Genomic DNA, 21,393 nt, shown 5'->3' with positions numbered 1-21,393 from the left:
TGCTTTAAGGTCTTCTTTGGGCACCACACCTACTGAAATTAAGGATCACAACTTCTCCATTGTGCCATCCCAATTTTGGAACTCCCTACCCAGGTACATCCACCTGGTGCCTACCCTTTGGAGTTTTTAACATGCAAGATGACAACATGTTTATTTTACCGTGCTTTTTAAACTTCAGGATATTGGTTTAAAACCAAACAAGAACAAATCAATGTCACTTTTAATGACATTTTATTTTTTAGCTGCCATCGCTTCTAGTATTTCAGGGTCATTTGCTTATTTCGACGACTGATTTGGACTTTTTATCTAATTTTTTGTTTATTGTATTCTCATTGTATAACTTGATTTGGAAAGCCGCCTTGAAGTGGTCTCTTTTAAGGCATGGCATAAGTATCGTATATCAAATAAATATATATGCGTTCATCTCTGCTTCGATCTCCAGTAATTAATAAATGGAGGCCTTTCAAAATGTCTTGTGGTTTGTTTGCCTTTTCTCCCATTTTCACGGGCTCTGTCAAATTTGCCATTTCAGCTATTTTTCCAGCTTTGGTTCAGTCGTGCTGTTGAGAGAAAGAATTTAACAGCGACACCATTTACTTGCTACTGATATTTTATTTGCCTTTAAGAGGTTCCAGACTAGTTTGACATGGATTTTGCTGATGGGTTTAATTTAAACGATCTAACAAAACACTGACAGGATTACTGGGGATACGGTTAGATGTGATCACTTTGTTTCTGAGAAGGACTTTTTCTCTATCCAACAGTGCAATCCGGTACAATGTCAACTCAGAAAGAGTATCTGTTGAGTTCAACAGGACTTACTTCCAGGTAAGTGTGCATGGCAGCCTCCACCAATCTGGTGCTCTCCAGATGTTTTGGACTACAGCTCCCATTGAGCTGAAAACATCTGGAGGGCACCAGGTTGGCAAAGGCTGGTGTATGTGATTGCAGCCATATTCTCTTATTTTTGCAGAGTCCTGCCCAAGGTGCCAAAAACCAGCTTAATGGTTACCAGAACTTGAACTCTTTTCCATTTTCAATCAACCTGGTACTGAGTCAGAGCATTTATTGGTCCACAGAAACAACATAGTTATCAGTGCAGGCAGAGGGTATCCAGCGATTCAGGCAGGGGACGGCCCTAGGTCTACCTGTGAGTAATGGACCTGGGATCTTTTGCATGCAAAAGATGTGCTCTGCTACTAAGCTACAACCCTAAAATAACAACTAGCAATGATCCTAATTATTATTTTAGCTGCACTGCTGGTGTCATCACTGACACGGATAGACTACAAATTATCTGGTGAGAAAGTATAGGTCTTATAATTGCTATAGATGGGGAGCGAAAGGCTTTCGACTAGCCTTTGTTTGTTTGCATGTGTATTCTGCTCTTTCAAAGAATGAAGGGATTCCCACCCCAACTTTATCCTCACAACTCTCTGCAGTCAGTTACCATGAGCATGCTGTGTGTGGATTTGAACCCACGTCTATTCGGTTCAAATTAAGCACTCTGTTCATTTTGCTACGCTGGCTTTTTAGGTATATTAACAAATTGCTGCTTTGGTAAATCTATAACAATGGTTAGCTTTTAAGCGGGATATCTGATTCAGAAACTCAAAAGAGGACCAGGGATGCTTTAGTTGTGATCGCTGCATTGCGGGGGGGTTGGACTAGATGGATCTTGGGGTCCCTTCCAACTCTACGATTCTATGACCAAATTCTCTGAACTTAAATCAGGGTGAGGGAACCTGTGCCATCCAGCAGTTGTTTTTAACGTATTTAAGAAAGCAGGCAGCTTGGGCCTGGCTGAGGGGCAGACTGAGGTTGGTGGGGCACTGCCAGGGGCGTAGGAAGATAGGGGCGGTGGGGGCGGCGCATCGTGAGCAACACGATCCCAGGGGCACCATTGCCACTGCCCGCCCCCAAAACGTGTGCCCCGCCACTGTGCACTGCACGCCCCACCCCAAAATGTGTGCTACGTCACTGCGCACGACATGCCCCGCCCCCAAAACACGCACTGCCCCCTGCCCCCAGAACGTGTGCCACATCACTGGGGGCAGCGTGCCTGGTCTCCGCCCCCGGTGGTGGAACATGAAGCTCCGCCGCTGGGAACTGCCCCTTCCAGTGTAATGAAATACCCTCCACTAGACTGGATCAGGGTATCCTGGCAGTGGTGTGATTCAGATGCATCTCAGATGCTCTCTTTTTGTGTCCCTGGGGTCTTCTCAAAAGAGAGGGTCTTTCTAAGCCCTCATGTCGGCAAGGCTCCATGCTGCAGTATGTATGTGTTGAGGGGGGGGTGTATCTTGCACTGCTATTTCAGTGCAGGGCCATTTCAGTCTGGTCAGGGACCAGACAGGCATCGGTATTCATGCCCTGAGTAAAAAAAACACACACAAAAACCCCAACAACAACAACAAAAACCCCACACACTGAAGAGAAGATAAATAAAGAGCTGGTCACGCAGCTCCTTTTACCAAAGCAACAAAAGCCACGAGGTGGAATGAGAAGCACTTAGATGGAAAAGAATCCCCGCCACAATATCATCGCTCCTTGTTGGTCTGAGACAGTGTGGAGACTGTGGGGATCTCTGGTTTTTAAACCTAAGAATGAAGGAAGATCTGGTTTGTTGTGCCTGATTAAAATCAAAGAGCCAGCTAAAAATGACAGAGCCTTGTGATGGTGAACTTAAAGACTTTAAGTTACAGGAGGCAAATGAAAACTTGGGGCAACTTGACACTTGAGGCTTATTTCTGTCTGCGTGGGGCTACTCCTCACAGAAAAGGCACATGCAAGGTGCTAGTTGTGGCTGTTATGAGAGCCAGGAGACACTCAGTCCCAGTGCTGATGGATTTATATCACAGAATCATGAAATGTTAGAGTTGAAATAATAATAATAATAATTTATTATTTATACCCCGCCCATCTGGCTGGGTTTCCCCAGCCACTCTGGGCGGCTTCCAACCAAATATTAAAAACAGTACAGCATCAAACATTAAAAACTTCCCTAAACAGGGCCGCCTTCAGTTGTCTCCTAAAAGTAAAATTGTTGCTTATTGCCTTGACATCTGCTGGGAGGGCGTTCCACAGGGCGGGTGCCACTACCGAGAAGGCCCTCTGCCTGGTTCCCTGTAACCTCACTTCTCGCAATGAGGGAATCGCCAGAAGGCCCTCGGTGCTGGATCTCAGTGTCCGGGCTGAATGATGAGGGTGGAGACACTCCTTCAGGTATACAGGACCGAGGCCGTTGGAAGGGTTGCATAAGGTCATCTGTTCCGATCCCCTGAGATAGAACATTTATCGCCCACCTTTCTTCCATCATGGAACTGAAAGTAGCACCCACGAGGTTCCCAGGCAGTCTCTCATCCAGGCACTGACCAGACACAGCTCTGCTTCACTTCAGCAAAGCCATTCTATACCTTTTGATTATGCCCCATGAAGGCAGTACGTGTGGAGAGCAGCAGGAGCAACTCCCAGGTGGTGCACATATTACTGGCTTAAAACGGAGCGAGGTTCTTTCCTCCCTGTTGCGTTTCAGAACACATTTGCACATTGTTGTGGACATGGGTGTGGTTGGATGTGTTTTCAAGTCACATCAGCATATGTTCTGGGAGGGGTTGGGGACAGCAACACATAAGCTATGAGGAAGAAAGAACCCAACTTAAGGGTGTATTGAGCAAGCAGGCATTTATAGATTTTGGGGCTTGCTTCTTCTTCTTCTTTTTTTAAAAAAAAGCAGTGTTGCTTTTCACAAAGGGATTTCAAATCTTAGTCATTTAGGTGTGGTTGTGGCACTATAAATGCAACCAAGTTTTACAAATCTTTGTAAACACCTTTTAAATTTTTTTTGGAGAATTTTAATACAGTGAAACCGCGGTTTATGAACACCTCGGTTTACGAATTTTCGGTTTACGAACACCGCAGACCCATCTGGAACGGATTAATTCACTTTCCATTACTTTCAATGGGAAAGTTCGCTTCAGTTTATGAACACTTCAGTTGATGAACAGACTTTCGGAACCAATTACACCCATGCTTCGGGTTAAGTACGCTTCAGGTTGAGTACTCCGCGGACCCGTCTGGAATGGATTAATCCACTTTCCATTACTTTCAATGGGAAAGTTCGCTTCAGTTTATGAACGCTTCAGTTTATGAACAGACTTCCGGAACCAATTGTGTTCATAAACCGAGGTACCACTGTAGTTTCATTTTGCTTTTGTAAACCACTTTAAGGTTTTATTATACTCAAAAAATCTGTCAAAAAAAGAAAGTTCTCTTACCTATTTTGTGATGCTAGTCTGCAAAGGGAGCTGAACGAAAAGGACCAAGCAGCTTAGTGCATGGGACCAGAGAAGCAGATTGTGATGGCAGTCTGCTTCTCTTCCAGAACTGCCTGAACAAAGCTACAGTAACCCTTAGTGGGAATACTTGCAAGGATCCTCCCAAGGAACATTAACATTTCAGCAGAAGAAACTGGGAAAATGCTACTGCAGCCTTAGCTTAACTGCCTGCACACCCAATCCTATTCATAACTCACTAGAAACACACTCACCTCCCTAGGTTTAATGATACACAGAAACAACATAGTTATCAGTGCAGGCCTACAGCAGATGTGGTATGTTATTTTAGTTCTTCTAACTCACAATTTTCACTCCCCCCAAAAAATTAGTATCCAAATAAGACAGACTGCGCCATCAGGAAATTCCCAGCATATATAGGTTCCCCCCCTCCAAAAAATCGCCTCCCTTCCCCAAAGACAAGCACATGTTTCCAAGCAGGTGTGAAAGAGCCAGGACACAAACAAGGCGATAAAAGACAGAACAATTCTGAGAAGGCACTCAAGAGGCCTCATCATAAGCATGACACATCAACTTAAGGCCGGCAGAGAAACTCCACTATTATCTAGTTTGCAGATGGACCACCCAGAAAACCTGGGTGCAATTAGGAAGGAGAAAAAACAAATGTGTGTTGGGGGAAAAGAGGAGGGGGATCCTTTGGGGGGAAAGGGAATGGGCCGAAGGAGCTGGCAGTGATTCCTTGTATTGTCCTGCATGGAAGCCTTCTGAGAATGAGGGAAGCCTGTAATGAGGAGGAGTACAGATGATGAAAGCATTTGGAAAAGAGAACGTAATGAAATAAATGGCTATGAAAACATACAATCGAGGAATGAATCACAGCATGGCAGTTGCATTTGGGGAATGCCAAAACAGTAACTCAACATGACTGGGGAAAGCAGATCACACAAGAGATCTGTTTTCACACACACACACACACACACACACACACACACACACACACACACACAGCGTGTTATACTTAACACATGCACACAGCCTTCCAGGTGACAATGATCAAGAGATGATGACTTTATAAACAAAGGCTGTGATACAAGAGGGAACCCAAGAAGCAGTAGGAGCTGCATACCGAGAATACGTTTTAAATAGCTGAGATCCCTCAGATTAGCGGGGAACAAGAGGACTGGACAGCCCTTGAACAGCCGATTAGCAGATTTCAATTTTTGTAAAAAGAGATCCTTCTGCATGGAACCAGGAGCAGGATTGAGGACTAGAATCTCCACACACAAAATTGCACTCACAGGTATGGAATCCTGTGTTTTGGGTAGCGCAATGATCCTTGGCTGGATCAAAGTGAAAAAGTTCAGTACAGAGCAAACACAGAATAAGTTATCTTACAGTTACAACATAATATGATCCATGCTGAAGAATGAATGGATGACTAAATAAAGCTTAAATGACCTGATATTTGCTGTACGAATTATAACAGTATATCAAAGATAAGAAATTGTACAACCAGAGTTGAGAGAGGGGAATGGGGAGAAAGCCACACCATTTCTCTTATTTCAAAAATGTTTATCCAGCTAATCTCAAAGTCATAAGACGTTCTGGCACAGTTGAGGCTGCAATCCTATACACACACTTAACTGGAAGTAAGTCCCACTGAGTCCAGTAGGACTTCCTCCAATCCTGAGTAGACATGCATAACATTGCACCATGAATATTGGTACATTCATACCATACGTTAGGATACTATTATAAGCAGCTATGGCTTACCCCAAAGCATTCTGGGAACTGTAGTTTGTTACAAGTGCTGAGAGTTTGTAAACGACCCCATTGCAGAGCTACAGTTTCCAGAGTTCCCTGTTAAGAAGGGATGGCTGTTAAACCACTCTTGAGAATTGCAGTTCTGTCAGGGAAACAAGCCCCTCGCATCAACTATTAGCACCCTGAACAAACTACAGTACAGCTCCCACAACTCTAAACAGCTAAGCAACAGGCTAAACATCAGGAATAACCTTCTGGCGTTAAGAGCTGTTCAACTGTGGAACGGACTCCCTCAGGAGGTGGTGGACTCTCCTTCCTTGGAGGTTTTGTAAGCAGAGGTTGGATGGCCATCTGCCATAGCTGAGATTTCTGAATTGCAGGGGGTGGACTAAAATGACCCTTGGTGTCCCTTCCAACTCTATGGTTCTACGGCAGTTCAAGGTAGAATCATAGTGGTGTGAATGTGGCCTGACACTACAAATAGACTAAATACAAACCAGAGGATCTCGGAACCTTGCAGTTTAATTATTAAGAGTTCCAAGGTTGCTGCCTGGCTATTTAAGGAATAAAAGTGATGTGCTTACTCCTCCACTTGCCTCAGCAGCAGCTACAATATGGCAATTAGTTTCTGTCAGAATGGGCATAAAAGCCTCAGAAGGCTGCCCTTTCGCACCAGAATGGAATCTTTCTTTGAAGTCTCATTCCACTCAGGTTGGTAGTTTAGACGGTTTGGTCAAATCCCATTTAATTATCACGAAGTCCCTCGGTGGGTCACACGGTGCCATATTGTTTGAAGAACACAAGTGTTAGTTATAAAACCTTTTTGAACTTGTTCAGCTCCTCGATTTGCCGACGCACAATTGCATTCTAAAAAGGGCTAAATGAACCCTTCTGAAAGTGGGGTGGGATTGGGGCGGGGGGGAAGAAGCCTCGCTAGAATTCTCTCCAAAGCCTTTCAGGCCGGACAAAAGTCCCCACAGAGCACATGACGCTCCTGTACAATGGGACGTTTAATAGCGGTGGGTTCCATATGCTTTAGCCGCACAATGGACAAGCATCGATAAGTTGCCATCCAAAGGGGGAACCTCTGTGAAGGACAGCTTAAGGCTGAAAGTGTAACAAGCCACAAGGTGAGACCAGGATGTTGTTTGCTGTGTCGAAGCATTCCATTCATAGCAGAGGTAATCACTGCTTGCTTTATCCAGACAATTGCATGGCAGCCCTTAAACACTGGGTTTTGAAATGTGACAGTTAACGAAGCCCAGCGGGAGTGTGAGTGCTTGAAACAAAGAGGGGGGGGGGAATACTACCTTTGATAATACAAGAACATTATCCTGGATCCGAAAACTTCATGACTACCAGTTGCTAGGAATCAAAAGTGGGGAGAGAGCTATAGAGCTCACATCTCGCTTCCCAAAGGCATCTAGCTGATCAGTGTGAGGATAGCATGCTGGAGCAGTTGAGCCTTTTTATCTGGTCCAGCAGTTCTGTGCAGCTCCCAAGCTCCTTACGTTACACAACAAGCCTCTTTAGAGGCCTGAAAAGCATTTTATGGAATTTATTTACAGGTAGTTTAAATATTTGTGCTACCCCCACCGGCCAATGGTTATTGCAGCGCCTTACGGCATATGAAAACTCCAATTGAAACAGCAATCAGATACCAACATAAGTGCCCCAACCCAATATATTAAGAATCTCTTTGATGCGAGCTGCTGTTGCCGGGGGGGGGGGGGGCAGTCATGTCTCAAAAGCAAGACAGACAGACAGAAAGTAAGTTATGTAAATAAATAAATAAAGAAGAGCAAATCGGATTCAGTAGTCAGGTTAAATAAAAGCATATGGCATGGTCGAATCTGCAATTAAATGGGGGAAAGTCAAAGATCCTACTAGGCATGGCCAAGGCCTGCCAAAAGCAGCTCTTTGACTCTCTTTAGACTTGACTTAGTAACTTTCACCCAGAGTTTTGACCATGAACTGCAGCACCCAATACTATTGGCATGACATGAGAAATTCTCCTTTGTAGAACCAAAGGAAATGAAGAACCTAGGAAGCTGCCTCATACAGAGTGAGGCCACTAACTGGCAGCAGCTTGCCAGGGTTTCAGACAGCGGACACCTACAGTCCTATCTTGAGATTCTGGGGATTGGACCTTCTGCATGCAGAGCAAATGCTCTATTACTGAGCTACACCAGTAACTCAATGGACCGACATACCCCTTTCATAACTTGAACTCGTTTTAAGGAGGCTTGGGAAGAAAAGGCTTTGAGATGACGTAACCCACTGGATTCTGTTATCCCTGTTTTTGTAAAAATATGGTCTTGACGCTTTTTTTTTTTGGTCAGTCGGCACAATAAATCAACAAGATGAGGCAAGGCATCAATTTAACAAAGAAGCCACCTGAAGCACATCTTTGGATCGGCCTCAGCGCCCAACGAAAACATTACATGCCATCATGCGAGAAGCACTAAATGGGGCCTTGGCCTCAAGCACCAAACTATGATGGATGGAGCAGTGAAAGATGGAAGCTTTTTCTTTCTTTCCTCTTTTTAAAATAAAGCAGATGAATGAATAAAATTGCTGAGGAGTCTGGAGGATCTCCCATGCATGGAGGAGGGAAAAATAATAATGATGGTGGGGAAGGGGGAAAATATTGATCTGGCATGCTTCCAGTTAAGATGGAATTTCCCCCACCTCTTTCCATTACTATCACGCAGCATAGATTTCCCCAGCTCTTTGGACTTAGCTTCCATCTCTTGAACCTGCTCCAGCAATGTTTTATGGTAGGTATGCTTGGTCCTGTATCGCAGGAGAAAGACACAAAAACAAAGAAACCAACACATCAACTTTCATTGGATGTAAAAGACTCCATTTTCCCCACAAGGAGTTAGACAGTCAGTAGGGCTGGCTCAAGACCCTACTGCCCCAGGTTCTTTTTCAAGGTTGCAGAGGATGCTGGACTGCAAAACATGGGTTGCATGCTACCTTCTCAGTGGCACTATTCCAGCCTACACCAACCTAGTGCCTTCCATATGTTTGGATCTCACCTCTCATCAGCCCCAACTAGCACATCTGGAGGGCACCAGGTTGGCAAAGGCTGTGTGTGCAGTCGGGTGAGCACTGAAGATTGGGGAAATGAAGAGAGTGCAGCAGCATAGCATGCTAGCACTTGATTCAAGCTTGGCAGTACCTGGGACAGCATCCATGTAGCAACGACAAAGCAGTTTGCTTTAACAGAACGCTCTTCCTGACTTTGATCAGAAAATAATATCCAGTGCCCAATTGACGGACGGGTTACAGAGTGGGGATCTGCTGCTGCCATCATTGGACTGCTCAAGATTTGGCCATTCAACGAAAAGAGAAGGAATTCATTGAACATTCATAGAAGCAGAGCCTGATTCCATTTTGTCCTTTGAGGAGCACAGAAAACCTTAGGAGGCTCTTTGATAATGAATGGCCAATTACGTGGTCTTTTCTTCCCTAAACCACTGCCTCCTAAGGGTGGTTCTTCTCCCTTCTTAATATGCCATTTAAAGAGGGAGAGAGAAAAGGGTGTCTGCAGCCAGTATTTTCTGCTTCTGTGCAGAAAGAGTGCACCATTTTTCACTACATGCACACAATAACATAGGTGCAAACATTTGCATCTTCAGAGCAACTGGTAACCCTAACGCCTGGATTCATTTATTTTTCAGAAAGAATCTCTTGTTCTCACTAAAGAGCAGAGCTCCTCTCTAGCTGTTACTCCATCACCTTTCTCCAAAGGGAAAGTCACAAGCAAGCCATGAGATACCTTGGATTTGCATTGGTCTACACGGAACCTTAAAATGTGATCAACATACTTAATAAGGAAATTATATAATTTTCATCTGTGTCAGGCTTCGGCTTACTGGAGCAGCAGCAAAAGAATGCCCACATTTTTATTCACAACACCCTATTGTGTACTTTAACGCTTCCTCAATTTTTTTTCCTGGCTGGTGTGAATGTTGTCGATGCAGGAGAGAATTTGGAAAAGAAATGGAAGGGTCATCATAGCCAAGGGTTTTTTTTCCATTTATGAGAGGAGCCAGTTTCAAATGATGTCTTTTTAAACCTCATGTGGGAAAACTGCATGGACATGTGGGATCAACTGTCCATCAATAAGCCAAAACTTTATTCTGTAAATAAATATACTTGCTGATTAGATTTCTGTGACATACTTTTCAAGGCTTAGTCACGACTATTAATTGACCAAGTAACATTAGGATGTCCCGAAAGTGTCTAATTGTAGGCAAAAGGACCACTATTTAGATTGCCCAATCTTAATAATGCCTCGAAATGGTATTAGTAGTGTGTATTTAGTGACAAACCTGCTGCCCTCTAAATGCTCTTGGACTTCAACTCCCATCAGCCCCAGCCAGTATGGTTAATGGTCAGGGATGACAGGAGCTGTAGTTCAGGAATGTCTGGTGGGCTAGAGGTCCCCCATCTCTGCTTACATGCTACCAACATCATTCTTTTTTTCTTTTTTAAAAAAAGATTATGGAATTTCGACACTATTCTCATGCTTTGGTTTTAATAAAGTTTGGTCACCATTAAGATCAGTCATTCATTAGTATAGATGTAGAGGTTATTTGCTAGGCTGGTTCACGTTATCACTTGATGATTACAAGATGAAGTCATAGCTGCCAAGTTATCCCTTCTTTTAAGGGATTTTCCCTTATGCTGAATAGGCTTCCTCGCGAGAAAAGGGAAAACTTGGCAGCTATGCATGAAGTTATTGCTTGCACCCCAACCCACATTTCATATGTTTGTGGATGCAATACTTTTCAAGGAGTCACTTCGTACATCCACGCCTGGATTCAATGGGCTGAATCTGATTTGGCAGGTCACCATTTGTGCAGACTTATAATAATATAAAACGTACACACCACCTTAGATGTGACAGTTTAACTTTCAGAGGATGGGTTCATAAAGCAATGCATTTGGATAAGCACAAATTATAAGAGCAGGAAAAGGTGGGAACAATTAAGTCATTTTTTAATTTTGTATGTTATGATCATATTTGTAAGCAAAGCAATAAAATGTCCCAAACCATTATTTAGAAACCTAGCTTGGTAATTGCCTATAAATACAAGGGTTGTAAACTGTCAGTTTATCAGATAAGATCCTGAGCTGAAAACTCTGGAGAGAGGGAGATGTTGCTCCATCTCATGTCTGTCACAGCACAAGAGGCAAATTGGTATTTATTACAAAACAGCTTGATCTCATTTTTCCACAGCAGTCCTTGCAAAAATCCTACTGATGTATGTAAATGGAATACAAAAACAGAGGCACTTGTTATGACCAATGAAAAGGTAACAGCTGAATCCTGCCCCTCTATCAAGTTATATAGCCATTTCTCACTATCAGCACTCCAGTCAAATTAAATCCATTGATCAGAGCAGCAAAATTCTTTTAGACTAAAGAGCCAAACTCTTTCCAGCTAAGAGGCTCAGGACTGGAGCATTCCCAGGCAATGACATCATCACCCAAGTTTTGTGATGGCAGCCATGGTATGTTTATTTTTTATTTTTTAAATAAGCACATGTTGCCTTAGAAGTCCAACTCATCTTCTCCTGTGGCATTCTCAAAAATAAATATGGCAGTTGGCTGGACCCATAGAGACATACCCTGCCCATCATGAAGACTGGTGTTTTCATATGGTTTCAATACTGATAATGTAGCAGAACATCCATCAGTATAGATATTAGACATAGCCAAAATGCCTGACATAGTGACATCCCATTATTCTCTTGCACAGGGTTCTTCAACCCTGGGACCCCAGGTGTAGTTGGACTACAGCCCCCATCATCCTTGACTATTGCCTATGCTGGCTGGGCATGATGGGAGTTGCAGTCCAGCAACATCTGGGGAACCTAAGGCTGAAGAACGCTGTGAGTCTAGCCCAGCCAAGAAATGAAACCCTCAATGAAACTATACAGATAGACAAAGGGCTTATTGTAAATGGGTGGGGTGACTGGGAGCCACGAGGGGCAAAAAACTGGCTACCCTAACAGTGGCCTGAAGTGCACTCCTTTATTTTCTTCCATATACATTAAATACTGCCTTTCACTTCTGAGTGAGGCAGGAAGATAGAACACTGTTTTAGTGGCAGCAAAACCTACCTGATTGGCCTGACAGTGACACACCTCCAGGGGGCGTTGCAAAATAAAAGCCCTCTCCCTCGAGGTACATCATGCTGATCAGAAGAGCAGCCATTTTGCTAGTTATCTGTAAAGCACAGCTTTTGCTTCAACAGGTCTTTCCCTTCCTTCCTCGTAAGTCCAACATTGTCAACCCACACAATTAGAAACCTTTAGCTCCTTACTCCAGTCAACACATGTCCACAGAAAAACGGCCCAGTGGAGAAAACGGCTCGTTCCATCCTGGCTGTGTTTTCTTTCTTTTTATGAAGGCCTACCTCCAACAAGCAGAGCGAAGGATAGCTGGAGGCTTAAACGTAAAGACAATTCTGTCTTCACCGGAAAATGCCAAAAAATGGTCTTGCTGGGGGTGTTGGCAAGGAACCCAGACAGAAGGATCAGTTCATAAGATTACTGAATATGTATCTTGCCACAAGATGACAGCATTATGGGTTATAATATTTGGATTTCACAGCACGGAAGCTGCATGTGCAACCCTTTCTATGCTCAGCCCCCTCATTCCGTTGCAACAGCTGGGGTGTCTGTTGCTCAGCCTATCAAGGAGCATCTTGACATATTCTTTCAAATAGAAGCAGGGAAAAGCCATGGGGCTTAAAGACATGCTGTCTAGTTCAGATAAAACAGTAGCAAAGAGAAAGAGAGGAAAAGATACAAATGCTCTAGTAGAGGAAAAAAGAAAGAAAGCTAAAAGCAAACAAGGCTTTCCCCCCATTCAGGATTTCAAGTTAATGTTTTTGTTGCTCAAGCTGTAAACATTTGTTATCATTAGGCATCGTCCTAGATGGGAGTGTGACGTTTCACAGTCATCTTAATAGCACTGTTTTTAATAAGCTCTGAAGGTGAACTTCTGTGCTATGTAAGGTCCTATCCACCCCTTGGCTTAATGTGCGTGGTGAACCATATGTGGTTCAAAACTCTTCGTGACCCCATGGAACAGAGCACACCAGGCACTCCTGTTTACATATATTGTACATTGCTACATATATAAGCTTTTAACACCCACACAAACATATTCATCTGTGCAGCCCTTTGTGACAACAAGCGTAGCAAGTAGATACAGTGGTACCTCTACTTACGAATTTAATGCATTCCGAACGCACATTCGTAAGTCGAAAAAAATTGTAAGTCGAATCCCATAGGAATGCATTGGGAGAAAAAATTTGTAAGTCGAAGCAACCCTATCTAAAAATTCGTAAGTACAGTGGAACCTCAGTTTATGAACACCTCGGTTTACGAATTTTCAGTTTACGAACGCTGCGGACCCATCTGGAACGGATTAATTCACTTTCCATTACTTTCAATGGGAAAGTTCACTTCAGTTTATGAATGCTTCAGTTGATGAACAGACTTCCGGAACCAATTACACCCATGCTTCGGGTTAAGTACGCTTTAGGTTGAGTACTCCGCGGACCCGTCTGGAATGGATTAATCCACTTTCCATTACTTTCAATGGGAAAGTTCGCTTCAGTTTATGAACGCTTCAGTTTATGAACAGAATTCCGGAACCAATTGTGTTCATAAACCGAGGTACCACTGTAGAAAAAATCCTATCTAAACCACATCCAAGATGGCGGACAGAGCTCCGTTCGTAAGTAGAAACATTCGTAAAGGAGCTGGGTATGTTTAGCCTGGAGAAGAGAAGGTTAAGGGGTGATATGATAGCCATGTTCAAATATATGAAAGGATGTCATATGGAGGAGGGAGAAAGATTGTTTTCTGCTGCTCCAGAGAAGCGGACACGGAGCAATGGATTCAAACTACAAGAAAGAAGATTCCACCTAAACATTAGGAAGAACTTCCTGACAGTAAGAGCTGTTCGGCAGTGGAATTTGCTACCAAGGAGTGTGGTGGAGTCTCCTTCTTTGGAGGTCTTTAAGCAGAGGCTTGACAGGCATATGTCAAGAATGCTTTGATGGTGTTTCCTGCTTGGCAGGGGGTTGGACTGGATGACCCTTGTGGTCTCTTCCAGCTCTATGATTCTGTAAGTAGAGTTATTCGTAAGTAGAGGTACCTCTGTATTACTATTTCTAATCAGGATATAAACTGGTCTTCAGTCTTGTTGCAACATTCGTCTTTATGACTAACTGGAACATTTTTATTGTTAGTGTTGGTGAAGCTGGTTAGCAACTTGTATGGCTGCTGCAACCACCACTTCAACAGATCAGCAGCAATTTTTCACCGAGATTAAGATTAGTGGCTGTTAAGATTAAAAGAGAGAAACTCATTCTTATTTTGAATGTCAACATTATTTTCGAGAAGAGGTGCATTCCCCCAACTTACGCTCTCCACGCCACATCTTTAACAAGGCACGCTGTGGGCACCAGAAATAAACCGAGCCAGAAGTATCCACACCTCAGCACCATTCCTGCCTGTAAGGAGGGAGAAATAAAGGCAGCGTTAATCACGATCACGTTACACAAGGTAGCAGGGACTGGCTGAAATGAAAGGGTAAGTTAATAACATGGCGTGAAAAAGGAATATAATAAAGGCAACTGAGAAGCAATGTATCTACTGATTTTATTTCACTCCAAGAATTGCCACCCAATTACTGTTGTTGGTTATTCATTCGCAATCCCTACCTTCCAACTTGGTGGGCTTTCAGAGAAGCTTATGGTCGTTACAATGCAAAGTGATGGTTGACCACTAAAGTTTCTCAGAGCACGTGTTGTTCTCAAAGCACAACACAACCTGCCTCCTTTATTATTTCCCCATAATAACTGTGGAAAATATTTCTTGACATTCAACGACATTGTGTGATTGATGCCACACTTAGGTTGTAACTCAGTGATGGTCCTCCATATGTTGGTGGAACTCCAACTCCAACCATCCATAGCCATTGGCCATGATGGTTGGAGTTGATGGGAGTTGAAATCCAACAACATCCGGTGACCCCCCCTCCCTTTTAATGCTTCAGGAGGAAATGCACACTTATGCTTAGTTGCTTAATGCTACTTCAGAAACAGAGGAATGGTCCTTATACTAAGTCAGACCATTGGTTCATCTATCTCAGCACGGCCTACAGCAGGGATCGCCAATGTGATGCCCTCCAGACATTGTTGGACTACAAATCCCATCAACCCTAACCACTGGCAATATTGGCTGGGTCCATTGGGAGTTATAGCCCAACATCTGGAGAACATCACATTGGCTATTCCTGGTTTACAATGACCGGCAGTGACCCTCCAAGCCAATTGAACTTGGCTCCTTCTGCATGCAAAGCATTCCACCACTAAGGTATAGCACTATAGCTCTTCAGAGGCCCATCACATATTGTCATCAGTTCCTCTCCCACATACACTCTCTCAAAATCGTTTTTACTTACTTTGCCAAACCTTTATTAGGCATTACAAATATAGGCCATCATAAAGCATCCATATATAAAATCTTAAAACATATACAAATGAACAGCCATGTAAAAATATGTAATAATGAGGATTTTCATTGGAGTTTCTTCCCGCTAAATAGTGTCATTCATCACCCTAAGAGATACTATTGATACCCTTGTAGCTACTTCCGGGTTAATGTCAGACAGATAGAATCTGATATTTTCATTGTGCCATGATGTTAGACTACCCAGAAAAAGGGGGTAGCACATGTTTGGGTAGCTGTTTGTACAATGGATAGTAGAAAAGAATATGTTCTACTGTGTCTGGCACTTCAAAAAAACACCCACAATGTCTACCATTTCTGGGGATGTTTAAATATCTGCCCTTGACAAAAGCTGAGGGGGAAACGTTCAGTTGGTCTAACATAAAGGCCCTGCGTTGGACTGCATTTATTAATTTTGTAATATAAGTGACCCTGTTATCTGTTGTATTTAAACCATAAAACTTGGAGCAGATTTTATTTACAGCTGACTCAATGTTTTGTTTTTCAGTGTCCCTTAATCTGATTTGAATATTACGATAAATATATTGCTCACTTGAATTATACAAAAGTTCCAAGTCATTACCAATAGATCTGATTTTGCTCTGTAAGAGTTGGAAGCATCTGGATTTATAAGAGTCCTTAAGAAACTCAGAAAGCAGACGCAAAGGCTGGCAATGGAAATGGCAACGCAAATTATAGTGCTAGTCCACACCCAGTATTCCATCGTGTGCATACTTAGCTCTGCACAAATCGTCTCATACTTGATTGCATTTGGGAGCCCCAGGATACGTCAAGAAACTTGAGTGTATCTTATCTAAATCATTATTATATGTTTGTATCCATATTGGGATCCCAAAAAGTAGCTGGGATGACAATTTAGCTTGAAAAACTTGAATAGCACCTGGTATAAATTGGTTACCTTTCTGAAAGTAAAAGCGAACAACTTCCGAGGAGGTACACTTTGCCTGTTTTATAGCGCTTGTGCGATGGTTTGACCAACCTGAGTTGCTCTGGAATAAAATTCCGAGATATCTGTGCATCTTTACTTGCTGGATTTCTTGTCCTCTTATTTTCCAGAATTTTTGTCTTCCCATAGTTTATTGAGAGTTTATTGATTTCACAATAGGAAATCAGGGAGTGTAAAAAACATTTCAGGCCTATCCTCGTCAGTGATAATAAGGCCACATCATCTGCATACAGTAACAGTGGATCCGGGTTTTGATTGATTTTTGGGTCATGTGCTCTGGAATGTGCTCTGGAAGATCTGATAAAATTTTTTTTTTTTAAAAAAGGGGCAAGAATACACCCTTGTTTTACATCTTTCGCATTAGGGGTGTTGGAACCACCTTTGGCACTGAGTTTGATTTGGCCGATGTTAAAGGAATATAAATTCTGTATTAAGATCAGCAAGTGTCAATCTTAATACTGAAATGTGTCCACTGTTGCCAAAAACTTGATGACCAGTGCTGTAAGGCATAGGCTGGATAAGCCAGAATAGATGTTAAACACATCCCTTGGTCCCTGTGACTGATGTGTCTTATGGTATGACAGATCTATTTGGATGTTTTGCTGGTGGTCACACTTTGAAATTCAACTGCATTTAGCAACAAAGCTGTCGCAGCAGGACAACTGCTAGACAGGTGCCATTTCAACACATTTATCATCAGTTCTTTGATGCTAAATCTTGCACGCAATTGCCAGCATGGCAGAGCGGTGGTAAATCTTCCAGAGCTACAAAAGGGAAGATATGCTGTTTGCTTGGACATTTATGAATACTCTGGGACCCAGTGGAGCAAGAAGTAAACAACTTCCTTCCAACCTTGGAATCAATTTTAACAGTGCGTATTTTTTGTGGCAGATGTTTGCAGCCCAAAATACAATGCATATTCTCTAGAGCAGGGGTCGGCAACCTAAGGGCCCCAAAAGCGGCCCATGGGGTCGTTTAACTGGCCCATGGACCCCACCAGCCACTTGGTTGGCTCCCGTGCGCCATGCTAAACCGATGCTGAGCAGAGTGGGGACCGCCTTCCACGATGCTGGCTGGCTTCCCATTGGCTGCAGAAAGCTCCTGCAGCCAATGGGAAGCTGCGCATGCCTCCTCTGTGCTGGGAAGAGCACTGGAAATAGTGTTTGCACATGTGTGTGCGCGCGCATGCATGCACTCCAGCCCACCGTGGCGTCTGCGGGACTGTGAATTGGCCCAAGCCACAAAAACTTTGCCGACCCCTGCTCTAGACCACTCAGTGAAAGCAGGTGCTGCTCAAAGGCAGACCCCTACACAATGCATTGCAGTGGTCTAACCTGGAGGTGATCAGTACCTAGACAACTGAAGCCAAGCTATCTCCACACAGAGAGGGTTGCAACTAGTCCAGCAGCTCTACCGCTGAGTTTATGGCTCTTCCCCATATTTTATCCCACTGAATCTTTGAATGTTTTTGTTCCACTGAATCTTTGAATGTTTTTGTTCCAGGGAGAACTATACTTTCTATTTTCTGTTTGATCCCTCTCAACAATAAAGATGTCGAAGAAGGTAGCTGTGTCCCATATATATATTTATAGCCTTCATTTTATTGGACTCACAAATCCAACCTGCGCTTTTCCCTTGCCACCTGGAGAGCTAGAAATGCATATTTTATCATGGAAAAAGTGGTTGTAGTGCAACAACCCTTGCAAACCAGGGATTTTTAAGGAGTGTCAAGTATCTTGAAAGGGCACATTACTGAAAATGCTTGTAAAACAACCTTTTCTTCTCTTTTCTACATTGCAAAATAGAAACCACAGAATATGTATCAGTTAACACTTTGTCAGTTCTTAACCAAAGATGGATTTTACAAGATCACTGAAGGGAAAAGCTGATGTAGCTTCACAGGACCAGGTTATCCACAAGCAAGCTAAGAAGAAGACAAGAATACCTAGCAAGAGCATTGCTAAATCTAAAAGAAAAACATCTCATTTCCTAACAAGCTCCTCAAAGGCTTTTAGTCTCATTTTTGTAACCAAGTTTGAGGGAATGAGTGACCACATTGTCCGGACATCTGTTTTTAAATATTAATGCACAGGAAAGAACTAGCTAGCTATTAAACCCACCCATGAGAGACATAAAGTAGTATCTCAAGATTGTCTTTACTTTTTTATTCTTTGGAGTTTGACAATTATAAAGAAAGCCCTATAGGAGACAAAATTCAACAGGGATTCGTTTTATTTCCCTTTCCAGCCCTTTGGGTTGTCCCACATACCCTCTCCTCGCACAGGTGTGGAGTATCGTTTCCATTTGAAAAAAAACCTGAGCTGAATCTGAAGCATAGAACAAAACCCCAACTTTATTTTTCTCCACTCATGGGAGAAAATGTGCAACTGGGCTGTTTTTGCCATGGCTTATAACAAGTAGACACACAGAATCCTAAAGGAGTCATAGAATGTACCCTTTTGCTTGTGGGTAATGTTTGCAAAGTGTACAATGCATCGTAAGATTTTCTTAACAGAGAGCTGCAATGAAGACCCCATTATTAAGAGAGTCAGTGATATAGGGATGGAGGACTGGACACCTTGAAAACAATACTGTATGGGGAACTGATGAATCTGGATCCAAAGATGACCTTTTGCGAATTTAAAGTTTCTCCCACTCATGAAAGGGTTTATTAAAATCTCTTTCTAGAGCAACATGCAAGGAAAGTAAAGCTAATTCAATGATCTTCTATAGAATTTGCCTATGATATGCTAGCACAGGGGTTAGGAACCCTAATTAGGCCCACCAGATTTCCACATTTGGCCCAAGAGATGATTTTGGCAAAGCCTGCCCCTACCAGGAGGTCCATAAATATAAGATAAACTTTATTAACTATTTACTAGATGAGGAGTCTCTGTTATAGGAAGCCATAGCTTTTCTGAATCATTCTGCTACCCAGACGTCCCTTCCAGTCTCATGTGATGCACTTAGGCACAGCCCACTTAAAGGGATACTGTCCTCACAGTGTGGGCCTGTAAACACATGGCTGGGCCAAAGGGATCACCTGGTTGTCGGCACTTGCATAGCACTGTGGTATGTTTCTAGACCAGGCATCCCCAAACTGCGCCCCCCCAGATGTTCTGGCCTACAACTCCTATGATCCCTAGCTAACAGGACCAGTAGTCAGGGATGATGGGGTAGTCCAAAACATCTGGAGGGCCGAAGTTTGGGGATGCCTGTTCTAGACCAATGAATATTGATTAGTGGGGCTGAGAACTGAAGGTGCGCTTGTATATCTTCTGAAACTATTTTGCTTCTCATGCATTATTGGACAGGGACTGACAAAAAGCTATTATCCTTGGGCCTTTGCTTCTAGCTATGAGCTATGGAAGCTTTTGTTTAATGAATGTTTTGATTCTGGAACGTGTGTTGAAGAAGGTGACTAAGATATTCAAGGGTCTGGAAACCCTTATGAGGAATGGTTGAGGTAGCTGGGTATGTTTAGCCTGGTAAGAGAGAGGATATGATAGCCATCTTCAAATATCTAAAGGGCTGTCACATGGAGGATGGAGCAAGCTTGTTTTCTCCTGCTCTGGAGGGCAGGTCCTGAACCAATGGATTCAAGCTACCCAAAGCAGATGCCTGCTAAATAACAAGTGGAAGACAGGAGTGCCTGGCGTGCTCTAGTCCATGGGGTCACAAAGAGTCGGACACGATTAAACAACAACAACTAAATAACAAGAAAAACCTTCTGATGGTAAGAGCTGTTTGACAGTGGAATGGACTCTCCTTTGTTGGAAGTATTTAAGCAGAGGTTGGATGGCCATCTGTCATAGATGCTTTACTTGAGATTCCTGCATTGCCAGGGTTTGGACTAGATGACCCTCAGGCAAGTTACCTTACATTTCCTTCAGTACTTTAAAAGTAGCTATATTGAGGTGTAGCAAAATGTACATTTACTTACATGCAACAAACTAATCTGTTGAGTGGAATAAGGCAAAGCAACAATAAATTACTTAATTGGTGGCCTACCCTAGTTTAAATATATTTCTCAAGAATGCTTGAATACTTTATTCACTGATAACCTATAGGTCATTTAAAGCCAGATTTGGTTAATTTGACTAATTGGCAATAAACATCCAAACTGATGAGATATAAGGATTCATTGTTTCAATTTTTCATTATTTTTCCAACAGCTTAGTTAAGAATATAATTCAACTGTGCTGGTATGATTGATGTCACGGTGTGGCTACAGAGTATATTGTAATTTATTGCAGGAAATACAATTTCTTACTCATTAGTAGTCTTGGTCAAGCTGAGAAATTACTGCAGGAACAAAATAATTCATTTTCAAAGTTATCCTGGGGGACTCTTGACAGGTTACAATCATTCTTACAGGTTTAATTGCAAGCCCCGAAACATATTCAATAAAGGATGCAGTGGGTAGCTTTCTATCGCTGTAAATGAAGTTGTATACAGAGAGAAAGGTATCACAAATCTGGGAAACACAGGTTTGATGAAACAGACAATGTGGCAATGTTACATGCTTTAATCACTCTTTTGATGTGAACTGCCACTCCGCACATATAATTTATGACATGAAAGGGGCCATTCACTGCCAGCTTCAGTTATCATCATTTTTTCACTGGTAGCTGGATCTCCTACATTTCAGCTTTTACAAGTAGCCTTACTCTTATATTATACAGTAGCTGGTTTTATATAACAGTTATGCCGTTACTATGTATGCTGCAGGGGGGAAAATAATTAAATTTTACAGAAACCCACCTTTGAATGAAAGGCTCACAGGGAGTAATTATATTGAACAGAAGCCCAAGGATTC

General features: G+C 42.8%; 1 protein-coding gene across 9 annotated transcripts in view; it reads right to left on the bottom strand.

Annotated features, from left to right (window-relative positions):
* The window catches only part of ATP8A2 (ATPase phospholipid transporting 8A2), a 325,668-nt gene that overhangs the window by 10,983 nt on the left and 293,292 nt on the right, over window positions 1-21,393 (bottom strand). For 8 of the 9 annotated variants that reach the window (XM_060273822.2, XM_088668267.1, XM_060273824.2 and 5 more), the window contains 2 exons: window positions 14,519-14,607; window positions 8,751-8,855 (listed from right to left, as the gene is read on the bottom strand). In XM_060273822.2, the coding sequence (XP_060129805.1) occupies window positions 8,751-8,855; window positions 14,519-14,607 (194 nt within the window). The remainder of the gene's footprint in view (window positions 1-8,750; window positions 8,856-14,518; window positions 14,608-21,393) is intronic. The other variant, XM_060273823.2, reaches the window with a different exon arrangement.

The sequence above is a fragment of the Zootoca vivipara genome, chromosome 4 (assembly GCF_965207765.1).
Source record: "Zootoca vivipara chromosome 4, rZooViv2.hap1.1, whole genome shotgun sequence".
NCBI classification, from domain to species: Eukaryota; Metazoa; Chordata; class Lepidosauria; order Squamata; family Lacertidae; genus Zootoca; species Zootoca vivipara.
This window is presented reverse-complemented; position numbering and strand designations above follow the sequence as displayed.